This window comes from Perissodus microlepis, chromosome 18 (assembly GCF_051167445.1).
Source record: "Perissodus microlepis isolate ML-2025 ecotype Zambia chromosome 18, ASM5116744v1, whole genome shotgun sequence".
NCBI classification, from domain to species: domain Eukaryota; kingdom Metazoa; phylum Chordata; class Actinopteri; order Cichliformes; family Cichlidae; genus Perissodus; species Perissodus microlepis.
In genome coordinates this window covers 23,195,783-23,216,536 of record NC_140478.1, presented here as the reverse complement: position 1 = coordinate 23,216,536, position 20,754 = coordinate 23,195,783, and the positions used below count along the sequence as shown (strand labels likewise).

Genomic DNA, 20,754 nt, shown 5'->3' with positions numbered 1-20,754 from the left:
TGTTGGGCGAAAAGCATCAGAGTGTTCATTTGATCCTGAAACGGTGCAAACTGAGGGGAACATTTTTATTTTTACAGTGATGAGGAAAAACAATATTTTTCCCCTGATTTCCTATTTGTTTGCATATTTGTCACATTTGCATGTCTCAGATCATTAATATTAGACAAAGATGAATTGAGCAAATACAAAATCTGGTTTTTAAGTGATTATTTCATTTATTTGGGAAGAAAAAAAACTATCCAAACCTACTTAGTGATAAAGTAATTGCCCTGTAAAACTAATAGCAGGTTATGCCCTTTGGCACCTTTGGCAACAAGAACTAAAAATGCAATTTGTGATGACTGGCAATAAGTCTTTCACATCACTGTGGAGGAATTTTGGCCCACTCTTCTTTACAGGATGTCTTTAATTCAGCCAGATTGGAGGGCTTTCAGGTATGACGGGTCTGTTTGAGGTCGTTCCAAAGCCTCACAATTGGATTTTAAGTCTGGACTTTGAGTAGGCAACTTCAAAACAAACTCCTTGTTGTTTTGAGACTTGAGAAGACAATCTCTTTCAAGGTTTTCTGGTAAAGAGCAGAAAGGATGGTTCCGTCAATTAAGTCATCTCAGCCAAGAAGCAGAAAAGCATCCCCAGACTGTGTTTGTCTGTTGATATAATGTTCATTTATGAAATGCTGTTAGTTTTATACCCGATGTAACAAGACAGAAAACTTCCAAAAACTTCAACTTTTGACTTGTCAGAATATTTTTCCAAAAGTCTTTGGGATTATTAGATGTTTTTTAGTAAATGTGAGACGAGCCTTTGCTCTTTTTTGGCTTAAAACATTTGTGTCCATCTTTTTTTTTATTATTATTGTTGAATCATCAACACTGGTCATAACTGAGACGAGTGAGGTCTGCAGTTCTTTAAATGAAGCTCTGGGTTCTTTTGTGACCTCCTGGATGAGTTGTGGATAATGGCTCTCAATGTGGTTTCAAAACCTTGGAAATTAGAACTTTGCTTCTCATCTGTTCTTTAGTTTCTTTAGAACGCAGCATTCTGAAATCTTTTAGCCTACTTCCCTTTGCCACACAGGTTATACTCTAACTCAGCGGTCCCCAACCCCCGGGCCTCGGACCGGTACCGGTCCGTGAGTCGTTTGGTACCGGGCCGCGAGAGTTGAGGCTCAGGTGTGAAATGTATAGTTTTCAGGGTTTTTATCAGTTTTCAGCGTTATTTTGTTATCGTTTTTATCGTTTACTCGGTTTTCCTTGGTCTTTTCACGTGTGTTATGAATAAATTTTCTTTTTTTCGGTACCGGTACTAGTTTTATTTTGTTGTATTTATCCGCGACACCTTAAAGGCCGGTCCGGGAAAATATTGTCGGGCATAAACCGGTCCGTGGCGCAAAAAAGGTTGGGGACCGCTGCTCTAACTGATTTCTTGATTCAACAGGTCTGGCAGTAATCAGGCCTGGGTGTGGCTAGTAAAACTGAGCTGAGCTTTCCAAAAACTTTAGTTAATCACAGTTAATGTATGATTTAACAAGAGGAGGCAAATACTTTTCCACACAAGACGGGGTATGTGTGGACGGCTTTTCCCCCCCTTAATAAATAAAATCATCAACTGCATTTTGTGTGTATTCATGTTATCGCTGTCTAATATTAACATTTGTTTGTTGCAAATTTGACACATAAATTTCATCCATTCATTCATTCTAACGGTTTGTTCAAATCACGGTTGCGGTGCAGGGTGGAGCCCATCTCAGCATGTTACCTGTGACAATATTTCCTTGCAAAAGGTTCCTTAAAAAAATGACGAATTATCCTTCAAATTAAAACACTCTGTGTGACCACACCACAGATGAAACTGAGAAGGAATAATTCAGTTAGAACAGATGAAGAGTCAGGAAATCTATGGTGACGTTTAAGAGAAGTAAGAAGAGGGTTTAAGCTCCTTGCATAGTAATTTTCATTCCCTATGAGCGTGGAAAGCACTAATGAGTATTTAATTCTTATATATTTCATGTATTAAGGCAAGAAAGGGGAGCAGAAAGACACCAAGTTAGCAATTCTCTTGAATTTATCAGTTCTACTCATCATCGCATCATCATAAAATATGTGAGAGAAGTGAGAGTGGATGGATAAAATAAAAACCTATAAGGCTGGACAAAATGACAACAACCTTACCAATGTTAACCACAGTCTGAACAGACAAATTCTTGATGGGAGTATTTTTCCTGAAAAGCCTCGAGTCAAATGCTGACTCCCAAAATTGGCACTCAGTCATCAAAACTTGATTACCCGTATGTCTACAGCAGGGGGTAGGCAACTCCAGGCCTCGAGTGCTGGTGTCCTGCAGGTTTTAGATCGCACCCTGGGTTAACACACCTGAATCAAATGATTAGTTCATTACCAGGCCTCTGGAGAACTTCAAGAAATGCTGAGGAGTCATTTAGCCCTTTAAATCAGCTGTGATGGATCATGGACACATCTAAAACCTCCAGGACACCGGCACTCGAGGCCTGGAGTTGCCTACCCCTGGTCTACAGGTAGCCGTGTATTTCTGTAGCTGCTGTGACACAACAATCTGGATCGATGTGGTAGACTGAACATTTGCAAAACAGACCAATTTCACTTCAAGTATGTGTATCATCTGCTGTAATATATCAAAAATATTTACCTTTAAGTGTTGCCTAGTAGTATCCACAATACATGGCGATTATGGAAACACTGTGATTATTATTACCTCTTTATGACACCAGTGCCTAAAGCAAACAATAAAAGATGTGATTCAGAGCACCAGTTATGTTCTAACACGCTTTTTTTTTTGGAGCTAGCTGAAAACCTACCACTTGTCAATATTAAGTCCACTTTTTCCAGGGGATTACTGTTTGTTTATTTAATACTTTATTTTTTTTTCAAGGAAAGCTATCTACAAACCCCATAAATCAACACAGGCTTGCAGAGAAGAGGATTTTTCTCATCATCCTATGATAGGAAAAAATAAATCTTAATTTAATGCCAATCTAACAGCATTACAAAGCATTACAAAATACATTTAAACCCAGTGCTTTGGATCCACATGCTCAAGTTTCATTATTCATTATATGTGAAGATAAATGAAGAACTGGAGCTCAATTTTTTTTTACTGCAAAGCAGAATTCGTGACTATATTTGGGAGACATCCCCAAGATAACACATGGAAACTAGGATGAGATTCCTAATGAAAAGTCTAGCTAGAGCTCCAGTGTGACTACAAAAGATAAGAGGACAGACTCAGTAGTGGAAACCACGTTAGCACATTTATGTTTCACCTATGTTTTAGTATGCTCTAAATTTCTTCTTGAATGTCTGTGGCTTGCCAACTCTAGTAGAAAACTGTGGTCTTATATTTCTTCAGCCTTAAAAAGTGCTTGTGATCCATTTGATCAGCTGGAACATAAATGTGGTCCAAATCTGTGCAGGACCAGCAAGTTTTCTATGAAGAACAGATGCAGGGCTAAAACAAACTATCCACAAGGTATGCATTTAAGGAAATATTTTATTTCTGCAAAAACAGACAACAGGAAATAAGACTTTCTGTCTTTCTTTAGAATTGCCTTGAAAAACTGTTCTAACCTTGTCGTAATTATGCTAGTAATAAATTTATGCTTCACATTGTTTCATTAGTTCCTCCATTTTTTCATGTATCAGTTTGATGGTGTTATGGTAAGTTTAAACCTTGGCATAGATACCAATCGCCAAGAAGTTCTGGGAGAAAAACCCTTTTAGTCACAGTAGCTGAGTGTTAGTGGAAAACCCTGATAAGTACAGTCCCAGTTTTAAGCTCCATTTAAGTCGAGACCATGTCCCAATCTCTCTATTCTGACCTAACAAGCTGAATCGCAACCTGACTAACTGCTTTGTTCGTATAACTAACTTTAAAACGCATTGCGGTTATAGCTTAGTCATTACATAGTTTGACCTCACTACTGACAAAAGCCAGGTGAAAAAACTATTCAAGTGTGTCTCCATTTAATTCACCTTTGGTGGCTTTCTTCTGATTTTAGAACTGGGGTATGCATGTTGTGCAATTCATTTTCCTCTCTGATGCTTATCTTATCTCACCTCCTTCCCCACTACTTTAAAGTACTTTGAGAAAATGTTAAGAAGATTTCTATTGTTTGCGGCCCAGTCTTTCAGGTGAAACCCAAATGGTTTATGTGTGAAGTTTAATGTTTGGGAATTCAATGAGGCGAAGATCCTTTGTGCTGACGACGACCCTGCTTTTAAAGACATGTTCACAAAGTCAACAATCTTTCAAACAAACACCATCACAATAAAGATGCGTGCCCTTGGTTGTTACCAGTATTTAGATTTTTAAAAGAAAAGGATGAAGATGAATCACATTTGATGAGAATTAAAGAGAATCTGCAGCGCACGTCAAGGCCTCAAGTAAAACTCCAAAAAGTTAGTAGTGCTTGACTTGTTACACTAGCCCAGCATCTAAGTTCGGAGTGTTTAGCTTTGACTTTCACCACACAACTGCAATCATTTACGGGAGACGCTGCAAAAAATGCTTTCCTGCCGAGTCACCACAGAAAGGCAGATAAGGCTAAGAATTTGCGAGCGGTGGCAGTTATGTTTCTAGTTTGGATGTATACGATTAGGCTGGGCTGTTATGATAGGTACATGCATCAAATATTCATGACCTTGTGCCTGATGAATACTGTATATAAACAAGATTTAGTCTGATTCCTGCTCAGTGCAGTCAGCACAGCATTCATCAACCTGCAGGCCAGATCCAGCACATGAATACAAAACAGATAGGCTGTTCTCATTCCACGTATTCAATTATGTCCAAGGGTAAAATTTGTTCCCTCTTTAGAGAGTTATTCATTATTGTACTGTTGCTTACAGGTACTACTTATCACTAGAGACAATGTCTAAGTATTACATATACTATACTGATACCCCTCTTGCTAGTGCAGAAAACCCAGTTTCAGAGGGAATAATAGCGGTCAGTCCAAAATGGTTTATTTTGTAAAGGGGGCAGCTGGAGATGAGAAAACATGGTGCGCTACTAAATGATGATATATTCAAATGTACATGACATTCAAAGGGTATTACAGTTGTCACTCAAATTTTCCACACATGAATTCTTTCATTCAAAACCTTTTTTCCAAATGTAAATGGATAAAAAAAAAAAAATCTTCAACATAAAAATATGAATCAACACGATAAACCCCTGGGATGCTGGAAAAGGAGAAAAGTAACAGTTACATGCAGAATGTAGACGGGTGAGTTCATGTTTTTTCTAATTTTGGAAAAAAGTAAAAACCAGACGCTGAATGACTAACACATCGTAGAAATCTAGACGAAACATTGTGGTGAACTGCCCTTTTGTCCCCAAATCATTAACTCACATTAGCGGAAACTGCACTGTTTCAGTCTTTTATTCGCTATAATATAGGTCAATAGGAAATATAAGAAACTGCTATTAATGACAACTCGAGTGGTCTTGGCTAGCCATTACAAACAGCACATATGTGTTGAGATGCCTCATGAAAATGACAGCCCAAAATAAATTACATTTGCCAAAACTTAACGCACAGACTGGTCAGGATGAGGGGGGCAAGAGGAAGGCTGGACTTGATGTAAGAGAGATGTAAGAAAAAAAGAAAAAACAACAAACGACTGGATGACGAGTCAAATACAATGTGAATTAAGCTCCTCTGGATGTGTGGTGTCCAGAGGTACGGCTGTAGAGTGAGTATAAAGGTCCCAAAGTAGAAACTGCAGTCTTAACATGTGCCATACTTTAAAATGTAGAGGAAAACACCCTTACACTCATCAATATGATGAGCAGAGAAGTCCCAAACCAAAGCTTTGAAGTCTTTATTTTTGCTATCGGGGAGAGGAAGAAAAAAAAAAATACTCGAGAACAAAAATTAAACACAAAAACAGGAGAGGGAGGGCGGGAAGAAACGACTCCAGATATTACGCTGAACGCAGAGAAGATGAACTGCACGAGTTGGGTGAGACACTCCGGCACAGGGGGTTATTTCCTGGAGCTAGACTTCTAATATCCAAAAGTACTGGTCTGGAGGACCCACGTTGGTCATGGGGTGTCCATGGAGATGCCTGCAGCAAAATGCTTCTACAGCGGCATCTCAGCAGGCTTTCCAAGAGTGACGCTATGTGCTTCCAGCTGCCTGGCTCTCTCCTCCCTCTGAATTACCTGCAGGAGCAGAGTCGCAACATGTCAGCAAAGGTATTTTAGTTGAATCACTGAAAAACAAACAAGAGCTGCTGCAGTAAAAACTATAAAATCAAAATAAGAAATAAAAATCACTGACTTGTAGCAGGAGTAGAGGCTGAAGCGGAGGCAGAGGCATTGTCCTCCTCGTCGCTGTCATCCTCGTTGGACTGCGGTACCTCGGCATCGGGGATGGTTGTTGCCGGGGTCTCGGACTCCTGTTCCACCCTGCTCTTCAGGGCCAGGATACGGTGATGTAATGCTGCAGCCAGCTGACCTATGTCTTTAGAGCTACCCTAAATATGCAAAAGTGTAAACAAAATTCAGCCACATGGACATGACACATGCACATTGCATTGGTACGCTGTAACGCTCCATTTGCAGGATTTTCCAAATTATCAGTAGGATGACTTCATCTTGTTGAGAATGCAGCAGCCAGAGTCCTTACAGATTTCAACATATTACCCAGCTACTGAAGTCACTTCACTGGCTCCCAGTTCAACACAGAATTACCTGTCCTTCTACAAGCTTATAAAGCTCTCAGTAGTTTGCCCTCCCAGTTCATCTCTGACTTTCTCAGTATCTATAACCTAATTAGATCTTTTAACTATTCTCAGAATTAGATCCAAGTGTGCTGAGGGTGCTTCAGTTACTGTGGAAACTGAACCTTGGAACAAGCTGCCTGCTGACTTGAGGTCATTTACAACTGTTTACACTTTACAAAACAAGCTTAAAACCTCTTTTTTTAAACTTTCTTGTAAAGTTAGTTTTTTATTGCTTTGACTTAAGTAAGCCTACATTTGTTTTTATGTTTTTCATTTTTGGGTTATGCACACTGAGTTTACATTTAATGAAATGTGTTATATGAATTATAAAATTGCCACTTCGATACGCAGATGTTTCAGATTAAATGCTTTCCAAAACCCACAGAACGGCTGGAATGTTAAACATCTGGGGGAGGAAGTAATGCATTTTATTAAGAACAGTTTTTAACTACCTCAAAATAATATGTTTGAAAGCAGTATTCTTGTACCAACTGTAGGCACTGAATGTTTTAATATCACAGGACAATACTGAGCTGATCAAATTAATAGCATGGAAATGTATTCACCCTTTACTAAAGAGGAAAAATACACAAAAACAGAATGAGACAGATGATAAAGACACATTAACAGTGGAAGGGACAGCGTGAAACTGAGGCAGAATATGTTTCACCAGTTCAATGCTTGTACAAAAAAAAGAAATCACAATTTTCTGTGTTTTTCTTACTTTTGATGTATACACAGAGAGGGGGGAAAACACTTAAAAGCTAACACCCTTTGGAAAAATTAAATGTTCAAATGTTAAACGTTTAGTAACACATACCGATATTAGGAAGACCTTGACACCCTGGTCCTCCGTGTCCATGGCAGTGATTCGTACACTCTTCTCGCTGGCCTTGTCCACTTGCATCTGGGGCCAAAGTTTAGTGTTGAGGATCAACCGGAGGCTGCCCTGGGTCCTCATTACTGCAACACACGACAGCAGTGACATACAGATGCAAATATGCACGTGTTTACCATTTCTTCAGCCCACTGACTGTAAAATCTCTTCACTAAACAGGCACAACTAGTATTTGCAGTAAATACACAGCTATAGTCCTAGAAACTGCTCTGTTCTGTCACTGAGAATGTGATTTGTACCAGGATTTCACAGTTTAGTCAAATATTAACCAGGATACAGTGAAAGGAAACTTCTGAAACTGTTGAATATTCATTAAAAACAAAACTTCAGAGTGCTTGTCCACTTAGATTTTGATTTGTCTGAATGAAACCACCATATATAAACATTACCACTGCGGTGGCCAGTCAACAGAGCCATGTAGTAGGAACAGACTCCCTCTTGTGTTCACTGTTGGGTTTTGTCATAACACGTGTAATCAAAACAAAAGGTATGTTTTGGTTTACTGAGATAATAGTCGCCCCTACCTGTCCCGGTAGAATAACAGTAAAAACAATCACAGATGCTTTCTTCCGCTAAAGCTATTTGGGTGACTGAATTGTAAAAACAAACCGTGCACATTCATAACAGGAAGGGTTTTTTTCCCTCTCTCCAGCGGCTTTTTGAAGGTGCTTTTACCTAGACGGGACTGTAGCGTGCCGTCGTCTGTCGATGCCATGTCATTGAGCCTCAGCAAACCCCGACCTCTCTCTATCCACGACTGAGCAGTCTTCTCAAAAACATACAACTTGCACTGCATCTGAAGTAAAAGAGGGGAAAAAAGAAGATTATAAAACATTCTCACCATGTTATTCGCTGCATGTCTTCAAGCGAAATACCCCGCCTTGTCTTTTACCTGTAAAACATTGCTTTCTGATTCCTCTCCAGTTTTCACATCGACTTTCTCTAAGATGCACTTCTTGGCTGTGGCTTTGGTGTATGCTGCTGCAGACTCCTCCAAAGACTCTGACACGTTGTTCACTGGTGAAATAAAACACAAACATATAACTGATCCTTTAGCAACACAGAAACAGTGCTACTGCAGGGTAATCAAGGAGCCTGTCTTCCATCCCCGAACAGAGAAGCTTGATAATGTTCTCTGCATCATTTCCAGAGCAGAGGCACTTGAGCTCTGCGCCCACATTAATGATTGCCTGGGCACTGAGTAGCTATGAAATGGTAAATTATTTTTCTAAGTCACCGAACAAAGTGAAATATTCTCTCACTCAGTATTCCCCTTTTGTATGTTAAGACACGAACCCTGGACACTTTAAAACCTTGCTTCCATGACATAAATCAAGCTTTTTTTCTTTTTAGGTGGATTTTAAGTTTAAGACAATATAAAACGAATATACAGTCATAAGCCCACAGGTCTTGTTTTTGTCTTGAGTGGAGTAAAGTTTTGTGCTTACACCTACTAGTAATCAATCCAAATAGCAACCATTTTTGTAAATAATAGGAGGGATGGGTTTTTTACCTTTCTCTGGGGTGGCTTCCTGCGATGAGGGCTCTGAAGCAGGGGCAGCTGACACGTCTTTATTTTCCTCATTTGAAGAGTCACCCTTTGGTGGACTCTGAAAACACAACAGAGTTGATCATTGCAGCTCGTTCAATTGTAGTCATTAGGAATTCTGCAGTATTGCAGAAGGTAAACAGACTACTGAATTCACCCTATTAACTCACCAGAACTCGTTCAGACATATTCTGCCCGAAAACAAATTTTGCTCCACTGTCTGCACTGTTTGTGGCATTTTTTGAACTGAAAAGGCAGAAATGCAAGTGTGCATCAACACGTTGATCAAAGTTAATACTGAATTTTGCAGAAATACTATTTTAAAAATGTAGAAGTAGAACACATTTTTAATTACCTTGTGGTAGAGATGTACTGCAAGAAATAATTTGTGCCCTCTGATTGAGAGTCCAGCGGCACGCCGTCCTTTGAGTTGTCTTCTTTATTGTTTTCCTCCAACTAGAGAGAGAGAGAGAGAGAGAGAGAGAGAGAGAGAGAGAGAGAGAGAGAGAGAGAGAGAGAGAGAGAGAGAGAGAGAGAGAGAGAGGAGAAATACACAGGAAGGAAATCTTACGACAGAAAGTAGATTAAGAAATCTCTACAGACAAATCTTAACCAACCCAATATGATGTAATCCAAGCATCATGTTGGTCCAAGCAATAAATAAGCACTTCTTTCATGTCCACTTTAAAGTTTCACAATAAATATGTCCACTTACATGTATTAAGGCTCATTTACTCCAGGAAACCTTACTCTTAAAAAAAGTGCCATCTTGTGTGAAGAATGTGATGTCATTAGGTGGGTTGGTTATTAGCATATACTAGCTAACTTGTGACAGCTAAAAAGCAGTCTAAGGCTCACTTTTATCGTGCCCCTGACTGCAGCAATGAGTTTTATGTTAAAAACAAAAACTAGAATATCTTGTCCACTCTGTCTCATAGGCAGAAAGTGGTTCTTCACTGTTGGCTAGCTGCACTGAAACGGGAATTACCAAAACTAGCCATAATGCTCAGGTTTGTATATGACTTTGTAAAATAGGTCTGTGTGAGGGAGAGCCTGTTTGAGTCAGATGTTCACTGAACCAACTAGCTGGAGTCAAGCACCTTCCCCACTATTTGATTTGATCTCATGAGGTCGGTGTACAGACCGAGCGACCAATCAGCCGACAGAGTGCATACCCAGAAAATAGGATCAGTAGGTTTAACCCCCAGTTATTTTGAAGTTAAATCTCTCTTTTCACAAGCACAGCGAAACTACAAGATAACTGGTTACTACATGCATTGCAAACATAAAGTTTCTTATCAAAGCAAGATTAGTAATCCTGATCTTCGCAGGTGGGACTCTTCACTTATTTTAATTTACTTCATATTAGAAGTGAGTAAAAGTTATCAGTGAGATAATGTGCTCACCTAAACAATTTTCCACAGAAGTTTCCCAACAGAATTTCAAAACCAAAACAAACAAAGAAGGGTTCCAAGAATTACGGCATCTCTTCCTTGGAAGCTCCTGTGTGCCCCCCCCTGGGTCATTGCCCACATTAATCTATTCCCCTCTGAACATCCTGATGATGGTAGGCTTCTTGATTGCACTTTGGTAAGAAACTTAGTTGCATTTGCACTGTGTCACCAGTTAGACTAACATTACCATATGTTAGCTATTAGCAGCAACCAACCAACCAGTGACTCACTCACCTTTGCTCTGTCTTTGATATTCTGACCAAACACAAATGATATTGCTACATTTGACTCTTTCTTCTCTTTTCTTTCTCCATCCTTGTTACCACTCGAGCCATCTTCCTCATTTTCATGTTTCTGAAACAGGAAGAAACAGAGCAGCAGGGTCAACTAATATAACTAGTGTTCACTGAGCCTTTATCAGATTTGAAGGATCTTTTACCAACAAGAACTTCCCTTGCATGCAGCAAGTTTCATTAATATCTTCCACAAACCATACTGACTGCAACTTGCACCGTAACTGTGTTTGCAGTTGACTGTGCGTTGCATAAAAACAAACGGGACCCAGTCTCACTTAGAAAAAAGTGACATTGCACTTTTAGCAGTCTGGGTCATTGTCAAGTATGTAGCCAAAATACTAGAAAAGTGGCATACAGCAGCAAGACGTGCCTAATTTTCCTAATGCAAATCCATTTACTTAGCAAGCCTATTAGTGCACAGCAATATAGTTAATATTTCTGGATGAAACTGATTGCAGAAAGCATCATTTAGTTACTAGTTAATTCATGCAATGTAGTGTGAAGTTCCCATCATAAAGAATCAAGAATAAGAATCAGCAAGCTGCCCGAGTCTCTGGTCTCACTGCAAATCCAGCTGCATAGCTTTAGACAGTGGCTAGTAATGACACTCTGAAGAGCTAGTGAAGGGCCAGCTGCAGACAACGACAGTGGATTTGGGGTCTATGCACAGGATAAAAACTTACAATTTCCTTTATTCATCCTTACAAAGTATCAACGGTTGTAATATCCAGTATTGTGGGAAACTGAATACAACTATGCTAACCCTGCTGAAGCACATATATGTGCGGCCAAATGACTCCAAGGCGGTCTCGTTCATTTTCATGCTGTTTGAAGAAATGTGTCCAAGCAACATCTGTGCTTCATTATTTCTTCAATTATCAGAATTTCTAACATACTTGTGACTTAAGAAATAATGAAGCCAAAATGTTTGCTTTACTTGTACAAATGATACGCATGTGAATGAGTCATCACTTTGAAGTCATTTGGACTTTATTGGGTGCTGAAACCGAAGCCTAATCATAATTAATTTATTAAAAACAGTCACAGCACAAATTCTTATTTGGCCTAAACAAATGACTGAAACTGGCTGGACTGCTGTTCTGAACACTACGAGGAGCAAACTCGTGCAACCTGTGTGGTTTCTCTTTGTTAGTCAAATTATGTTTGCCTTTTTCAGCTGTGGCTGAAAGATTCATTAAAGAAACAAACAAACAAAAAAAACCCTGTAACGATGGAGACCTGAGGTAATGACAAAAAAGCAAGTGTTGCAATGTAGTAACATGTTTGTAGTAACAGTTTAATAAATATGTTTATATTATTTAATCAAATGTAAACAAAAAACATTTAAAAAAAAAAACATGAATTTTCTATGCTGGAGCTTTTCATTCTATGACTTGTATCTATTAACACAGTAAAAAGACAAATATGTCAACAGGACAAATAAAACACACAAGCAAAAACTGTAATAAAAAAACTCAACAAACAAAAACTGCAGGAAATGCAGTCATGTTTGATTTTTGTCTCCTAATTATAAATTGTTTAGGTTTCGCTACTTCTCACCGGTGTCTTAGTCAGCGTGGCTGAGTGCTCTGTGTTGTTCAGGAAGAGGGACTGGGTCACAGGTGTGCCATCTGAGGACTTTTTCACACCATTGGTTCCACAACTGGAATCTACAGACAGAAAAAAAGGGGAAATTACTCCAACTTTTCACCTATCCTGATAGCATTTGAAGCGACACACCTCATGAGCAAAACAGTGCACAGTGAGAACAACGATTGCAATTATATCTTAAATTACATGTGATTAACTAATGAGTGTAAGACTCTGAGCTTTACTCACTGGACTCTAAATGTGATTTAGAGGGCGGTGCCTGGAGAACTGCAGGGCGGAGGACACTGCGTTGCTGCTCCTTGGGTTTCTGACTAGGGACACCTGCAACCGAGGCAGTTTTTCTCATGCTTTGTACACACAGTTATATCTTTTACATGTTGATGTGTGGGCTGCTCAGAAAGAATTTTTTGGATTTACTGAAAATAATCTGCAAATATTCAAAGCTTTGCCTGGGAGTAGAGTACAAGTAAGGGGTAGGTCAATATGACATTAGTAGTCATTTGGGATCCCTTCATTTGTGTGTGGGGGGGGGGGGGGGGGGGGCATATTTGCACAATCTGATGTTATTCCAGACCATAACCTGCATTCAAATGCTTGACTTTTTGTGACAGCTTTCAAACATAGTTGTAACTTGTATAATCATATCAATTGTTCATGAGGACTGTACCAATGTCAGTGCTGATAATTAAGATTAAATGTCCTCATCAGATAAAGCCTGAATAATAAATGATAATGCATAATGAACAGGATCGGTCTGAGTAAACATCTGCCAAGGATGAAAGTTCCCTCCACCCTGTGCATGAACTGAGTGTCTGGATCAACAATGGGTTTTACATCTAGATGGGTTTTTTTGAGCCTCATGACGATATCTGATGATATCTGCCAGTTTTTCTTATTTCAGTAACAAATATAAAGTAGTTGTGAAGATATGATACAATTTTGCTCCATCTAAAACAGTAAAAACCTTTTCCAAATATTTTGCATGTGTGGACCAAGTAACACCTAATGCAAAAACATTTCATGCAAATCCAGCAATAGCTTTTGTATTATACAGCAAATAAACAGAAAAACTGAACCAACTACAAAAGCTACTTGCCAGATTTTTGTGGTCAGGTATATAACAAAACCATAGTATAAATAGTAAAAATAACACAAAAATATTTTAAACATCTACCTGAACTTGGTGCCTGTCCATGTATGAGAGTCGGTGGTTTTAAACGGAACCCCACGGGCTTCTCCTCTGGTGTAACAAACCATAAAAAGAAGCAAAAGTTCAAAAAAACATATTCAGGTATTGCACAACAACCTAATGTGAGCATGCTCTTCTGTCTTTGCAAATTTTGTAACCACAGAGCCAGTTACCACAGCAACCCTTGAACGGCCTTAAGACTTGTGTTGGAATCTCAGTAACATGGCGGGCTCTAGGGCCTTTGATCTATTTCTACCTCCGTCTCTTCATCTCAGTGGCTTTATTGGGATACCATCAAGTAATCAGCACTAGAACAGAAACCCAAAAGCACATGCGAAAAGCCACATCCTGTTTGTCCTCAGCGTTTAGGAGACCCTTCCAGTGTGCATAAATGTGTGAAGCTTAGATTGCACATATGCTAAAGAAAAATGTTTTCAATCTAATTATAAGAAGTATTTGCATAATTAAATATAAATGAACGTGAATATCTTTCAACATTTTTACTAACCAGCAACTCTCAGGACATGCATGCAAACAATGAAGAAAAAAACCACACAAGCAATAAAAGCACTATAAACATTTTAAATGCAACTAAAATAACCAAACTTCCAGCACATAGTGTAGTTCTGCGTCCCTATTAACAACATTTTTTGGGTCTGTTCATCATTATTTTTACTTTCAAATACACACATTATGTAACATGCTTCAGGCAGTTATTAACTACAGCCTGTTTGTTTGCTCAAGTGGAAGTCCTCTCTGTAAATCTGTTGACTAGTGATTTAAACCTCTACGTCACTTTTCAATTGAGCTCAAGCCATTAAAGCATTATCACTTTTATCTTTGACAAGAGATGGGATTAAAAAAAATCCATAAAAATCATACTTCCTTATTCTCCCTTAAAGTGCTTCTGCAATAATAATTTCATATCTCTATTAACTAGTCAGTATTTTTCATAATGATATTTTCCCCCATTTTGACTCGTCTTACCAGTGTAATATGACCTTGATGAAAGTGATTCAACAAATTAAAGTATGAACGGCTACTCGGCAAATGACTGATTAAGCTGAGCTTCACAAATTAAACAAAATCATTTAACATCTAAAGTGATACAACAAATTTACTGGTCAGACTTCCTATAAATATTATGCTTTGGCAGGAAAACCAGACACAGACGAGTGCTGCTGAGTTCAAAGCAAAGTTACCACAAGATAATTATTTACAAGCTTCGTGTTAGAGATATGCTACTGATAAACAATGTTGTTAATCCAGCTTCACCCTAACTTCCTCTCCTCACAGTTACTATTTAATTTCTTATTTAACAAATATGCATATGTTTTTGTTCCCATTAGCCTAATTTATGTCAACTAATATAACTACTTTTTTGGCCTTGTACATTTCCTGTGCAAATGAACAACAGATACATAAACTGCAAATGACTAAATTTATTGGGGTTTTTTTTTGGGGGGGGGGGGGGGGGGGGATTTAGATGGATTTTTAACTTAACAAAAGGGCATAAACAACATAATAAAATGACAAATTTTAGTTTGACACAAACACACCTCTAACCCTGGCAAGGAGCTTGCACAAGCAAGGTCATGAAGCGGAAACCTTTAAAGTTTAAAGCCCAACTTACCCTAACCTACCAGCTGCAGCTTATTTAGAATTTCAGGTTATATTTTATAAATTTGCAAAGAAAGAAATACTTCAGTTACAAAGAAGGATCTAATGTGGGAACAGCTATTTTATCCAAGTCATACTGTATTCATAGAAAGACACCATAGACACCTAAGACGGCGCTAAATAAACTAGCTTTTAATACCCAATAAGCTAGTCCTCTGTAGCAGTGGCACTAGGAAAATTGCTGTCACATGACACTAGGAAATCATAATAACAAACCCTATGTATTTACTAATGTTAACCTTAACTCTGCCTTTTTCAAATTCAAGCATCATAAATTTGTTTTCCAGTTGAATCTGGCAGTTCAGAGCTATATTATATGGAGGCAGGATCACTGAAGGTTTTGAGAGGGCGGCGAATTACAAGATATAGAAAAAGACTTCTCCCTGCTTGGTATACTGAACGGTCTTTGTGCAACACATGACACAAACTGACAGATCTTTGGAGCAGTGAGAGCCAAATGAGAAATGAGCAAGGAGAAGTGAAATCTCAAACCAGACTAAATACAAAGACTTAAATTTAAACCAAACAAAAACAAGATGCAGAAATCTTTTGAATAATTCAAAAAGTTGCAAAGTAAATACCAATACTACATTTATAAAAATTAGCTTTCAGTTTATGTTTATGCAGTAAAGACTCTGAAAGGACAGCAGTCAAAACTTAATGGACAAAATCAGAGTAAAATAACTAAATAAGAGTCAACAAGAACTAAGAGTCAACTTAGTGAGAGTTAAGAGTTTGTGACACTTTTAGAATTACCAAAATGATCTGTGACTTAAAATCTTTAAGTCAGCAAAAGCTACTATTTACCAGTTTTAGTGAGCGTCTTGTGCCAACTGCCTTAAATTGTTGATGTGTTTGATTTTTAATACTGAGATTTTTTACCACAGGGGCCCTTTAAGCTGTGAAAGGAAAACTAATAGTGGTCTAGATTGCTCACCTGGCTCGGAGTCAGAGTTCCCAGTCGGAGACTGGCAGAAACTTGAGGGCATGAATACATTGTTCTTAGGAACTGCAATGTAACAGACAGACACTGCAATCAGCATACAAATCAATGTGTACACCACAGGCAAGAAGCAACATAAAGTAAACGCTCTGCTTTGCTTAGTCATCACGTGCCCTTACCAGAATGTGGGGGTGGGAATGATGAGGTCCTTTCCCTTTTCACAGGGGGAGTATAGCTTCCCTCATCTTTATCTGAATCTGAATGAAGTGAAATGATAAAGACTGCATGTCAGTTTAAACAGAAAGATAACATGGACAAACAAAGTGGCCAATTTGGATATTTCATTTACCTTCTCCATCCTCTGCACTTGAGCCCTCAGCAGATCTCTGCAAGGAAGTGCAAAACGTTTGGGGGGGGTTTTATTTATACCAAAGGAGCACCATTACTCATATAAATCCTAGGTAGCTTTCTTAAATTCATGAAAATATGACTTAATTAAATTAGAAACAAACTAGCAAGAAAGATGTGCACTGATTTTGCAGGAAATGCTGCTAACAGTGACAAATTTGAATCCAAGAACTTTTCTGGGATGTGTGCTTTTCAGAAACTCAGCTTGACTAAACGTTGGCATAAATAACATCTGCAAACTTAAAAAGGTAATTTTAGCCCTTATAGATAAAGAAAAGCAAAACAAAACAGAAACTTACCTTCTGTGGTTTATCTTTATGGAAAACAAACACAGGGGGCGCTATGGCAGGCTTGTCTGTTAAGAAAAGATGTAGGCTAGTCATCTAAACACTAACTTAAGGTGTGCAGCAGTACTGTCTGTCTGATTCTTCATGCTCAAAAGACCCTATGCTGTGGCTTACTTCTTCTGTGTACCTGAACATTGTAAGTGTATTTGGACATCTTCTATTTTATAGACTGTACAGCTGATTAAAAATAAAAAGTCAAACTTTTCAAAAATTGCTGTGGTAAAGATTCCAGTGAGTTAAACAACTGTTCACAACTAATTTAAATGTAAGAAACCTAAAAAGATGACCTGCAAAAATGCAGCTTAACAACAATCTGATTTCTATCTGTGTCAACCAGCCAGGCGAAATCATGCCATCAAACCGAGTACACTAAACTTAACCATACAATCCTATTAGAAGTTCCTGGAACAATTATATCACATTATTGTGGATTGTTCACTTTAGGTAAACTTAAACTAAATAACGTGATCAAATGTAAGATATCCAAATACACGTATTGCAGAATAGGCAAACTAGACAGAGACTGTGTAATTTTAAATAAATAAATAACTAAATGAGAAATTATGACGCTTTCCACCGGTATTTTCTTGCCTCCATAATCTATGATCATGACATAACAAGAATAACTAAAGCCAGGCTAGGCGATAACATGATGTCAGCTCAAGCCACTTAACGACTCTATGTTCACACTGTACCCTGGTGTAAGATGTGTAATCCTATAACGTTAGCAGACAAAGGTTTTCCTCTGTCTGGGTCAGGCCTGCACACTGAACAGGTGTAGCATCGCTGTAGCTGCGCAAAACATGCATGCGATATCAGCCAAAAGCCGGCAGCACATAGCCACGATTGTTTCCTGAAGCGACAATCACCGCTTTGACACACGCTCGCATGGTTTAAGCTGATCATTTTTGTGTGAAACTAAAGAAAATGTTGTGTGACCTACATTTTACCCCCACCTTTGTATCTGCTGTCTGTCTCACAATCAGCTAACTTGTCCAATGATTATAAGATTTCCGGCACGAAACACTTCTATTCACATCTGAAATACAAGTAGCCCCAATGCGTCCCTTGCTTATGTTAACCAGTTAGCATATATACCCATCTGACCCTTTTCAGTAAATAGTCGGCGCCACTGGTTGTTCCCTAAAGCCGAGGGAGGTTTAGCTCGATGGCTAGTTAGCCTGCTAATGCGCTCCAACCAGCATGAGTCATGTCGCCTGACAAACAATGTCACTACGGTCCTCACTTCATTCTCCCATATTAGAAGCCCAACATGATGACAATCTGATTTTGATGGAATAAGAAAACGCGCAAACAAGCAGAGGCTAAACCGAAGCATTGTCTGACTGGCTGACATTTTTCCTCTACGCGCCTAAATGAACGTCAAGCAAACCTAAAACGTAAAGCTAACAACATGAAATAAACACGGACACTGTTTCCAATCACTGTTTTTCTTACACTTTAGCTTCGTTACAAGCTGTGCTTTTCAAATGTGGCTTAGCCAAGTTTGGTGTTTATAATCACCTTAGATCGTTTAGCTCACCACAAATGGCAACAAATACACACACACCGACTATAAATAGCCGGGTGCTAGCGTTAGGAGGTAAACCGGCTAACTGACAGGCAGAACTGGAGGGCGTTCCGAGACATTCCAGGTATTACCCCAAGCCCAGCGTTAGCATTGTTAGCCTGTTTGCTAACGCTGTAACCTTATAAACGCCGCGACGTTATTAATCCACCTGAAGTCGCCATTTACGTGTGCCACAGTTGCTTGATTTCAGCTATCAAACATACAAACCGCGAACAGACACGCTTTACATGGCCACAGTAGCTGTATTGTTTTTCTCATTCTGCCACTTACTCACCTTCGTTTGCCAAGTCCGCCATTTTACTTCGACGCTCACACACCCACAACCCACCGCGCAGATAACACCAGTCAAGGCAGCAATGTGCTCAGAGACACCCGTTTGCTAATGCAGCCAGCGACCCCTGTCCTCGCCACCACTCTTTTAGTAAACCAAAACTCTAGTATATGTCCATGCTTATCGATATGTTTATGTGCTTATTTATAATTCAGCTGGCCCAAAGGAAGAGCTTGAAGTTTGCCTGGGTCGCCTAACCCACTATTACAGCTTTCCCAGGCCCCTGTGTACCAACACAGACTTTAAAGGTATTATTAACTACGATAAAGCTGCACATAAACACCAGATGATGACACGAATGGCTCAGGTTTCTTAACCTAGAAAACAGTGGTTTGGCGGAAAAACAAAAATACAGCCTCCGAGCACGTCACAAAGGCATCACCACAGCCCGTGTTAAGTGGTGATTTAATCAGATTCCCGGTAAAGGTAAACAACCAAGGCGTCGTTCATATTTCCTGTTTCCAAATTATGTGTGTCCAGTAATCACTGTGCTTACATTTATACACATGGTTTATGCAAGGCCACCTCATAGTAAAAAGCCCTGTTAGTTTGAATCTATTGCCCTTTTTTTCTCCTGGGGTTTACGCATTGGTGTTGTTTGTAAAGGCCACATTTACAGTGCCAAACATGACAACACCACTGACTTTACTGCAGTGCCAATTGGCTTTGATAGACACACACATACACACACATGCACGCAAAAACTGTATTCTTTAAGATAGCATAAGTATAAGATCAGACTCTGTTATTAGTCCTACAGCAATGAAATTTCAAGTGCTAGAGCAATACAGAGATAACGCCATAAACGTCACGCCTAAGTAAAAAAAAAAATCGTGAGTAGTAAAGAATAACTCAAATGAGCAATACCAAGATGACAAACAAATAGATCAATAACATTTAAGCAATCTCTGCGCTGATGTAGCACTTGGACTTTACCAGGCCTGTAACCAAAACACTGTGTGATCATGACTCACATTATTTACATGAAGTGCATTATTATAGGAGTGATTAGGTCATGATTAAATCCTTTCCTAAGGATGAATTTGAATTCTGCCCATTTTCTCTGTTTTTGTTTTCTAGACGTGTGGACTTATTCAGCTGTCAGGAGATTTTCACAGCTATGTGTTTTGCTCAGAAATGTGCAATAACGTTGAATGTCCTTTTCCAGTGTCCTGTCAGTGCAGTTCCACTTTGCTTCCACTAGAGGGCGAACTGTTACTGCAACTGAGCAAATCTGTTACAGGTCAGCAGTGTTTACATTTTTTCCTGATGGCTTCGGGACAAGCTTTGGAACTACAGGCAACTTTACAACACCAACTACAAAATTCTACAACACCAACTACAAAAGCAGTTCATATTTTTTTGTAAAAAACGATAAATAAATATATAAAATATATATTTTCTCCAATGGATGAGGTAAACACAAACCATAAACTGCACAAGTGCATGAAGTACCAACTCTGCAGTGACAGTATAAATAAAATTATTGACTTGTGGGGGTTTGCTGTTTGCATTTTGTACTTTTTGCAAATTCTTTGTACAAAGCAATTTTGGCGTGCATATAGTAAGCAAGCATTCACGCAGATATCCAAATGTGTAAACTACATATGTTTATTCTGGATACAGTATCATGAAAAATATGGGCGGAAGGTATTTCCTTTGTTTCCTGAAGGAGTTTCAAAACAATAAA

General features: G+C 38.8%; 1 protein-coding gene across 3 annotated transcripts; it reads right to left on the bottom strand.

Moving 5' to 3' along the window:
* Positions 1 to 4,983: 4,983 nt before the first annotated feature.
* On the bottom strand, positions 4,984 to 19,101 carry ranbp3b (RAN binding protein 3b). 3 transcript variants are annotated; one of them, XM_084912711.1, is made up of 17 exons: positions 19,008 to 19,100; positions 17,095 to 17,150; positions 16,737 to 16,773; positions 16,567 to 16,644; positions 16,382 to 16,453; positions 13,750 to 13,815; positions 12,804 to 12,896; positions 12,525 to 12,634; positions 10,903 to 11,022; positions 9,570 to 9,670; positions 9,385 to 9,460; positions 9,179 to 9,275; positions 8,558 to 8,682; positions 8,341 to 8,461; positions 7,588 to 7,730; positions 6,323 to 6,518; positions 4,984 to 6,204 (listed from the first exon to the last, which is right to left on the bottom strand). In XM_084912711.1, the coding sequence occupies exons 1-17, from the start codon at positions 19,027 to 19,029 to the stop codon at positions 6,161 to 6,163; spliced, it is 1,557 nt and encodes a 518-aa protein (XP_084768837.1). In that variant the 5' UTR covers positions 19,030 to 19,100; the 3' UTR covers positions 4,984 to 6,160. The 3 variants fall into 3 exon arrangements, with proteins under 3 accessions (XP_084768837.1, XP_084768838.1, XP_084768836.1); XM_084912712.1 differs by lacking the exon at positions 12,804 to 12,896 and having other exon boundaries at positions 19,008 to 19,101; XM_084912710.1 differs by lacking the exon at positions 19,008 to 19,100 and having other exon boundaries at positions 17,095 to 18,991.
* Between the last annotated feature and the right edge of the window lie 1,653 nt (positions 19,102 to 20,754).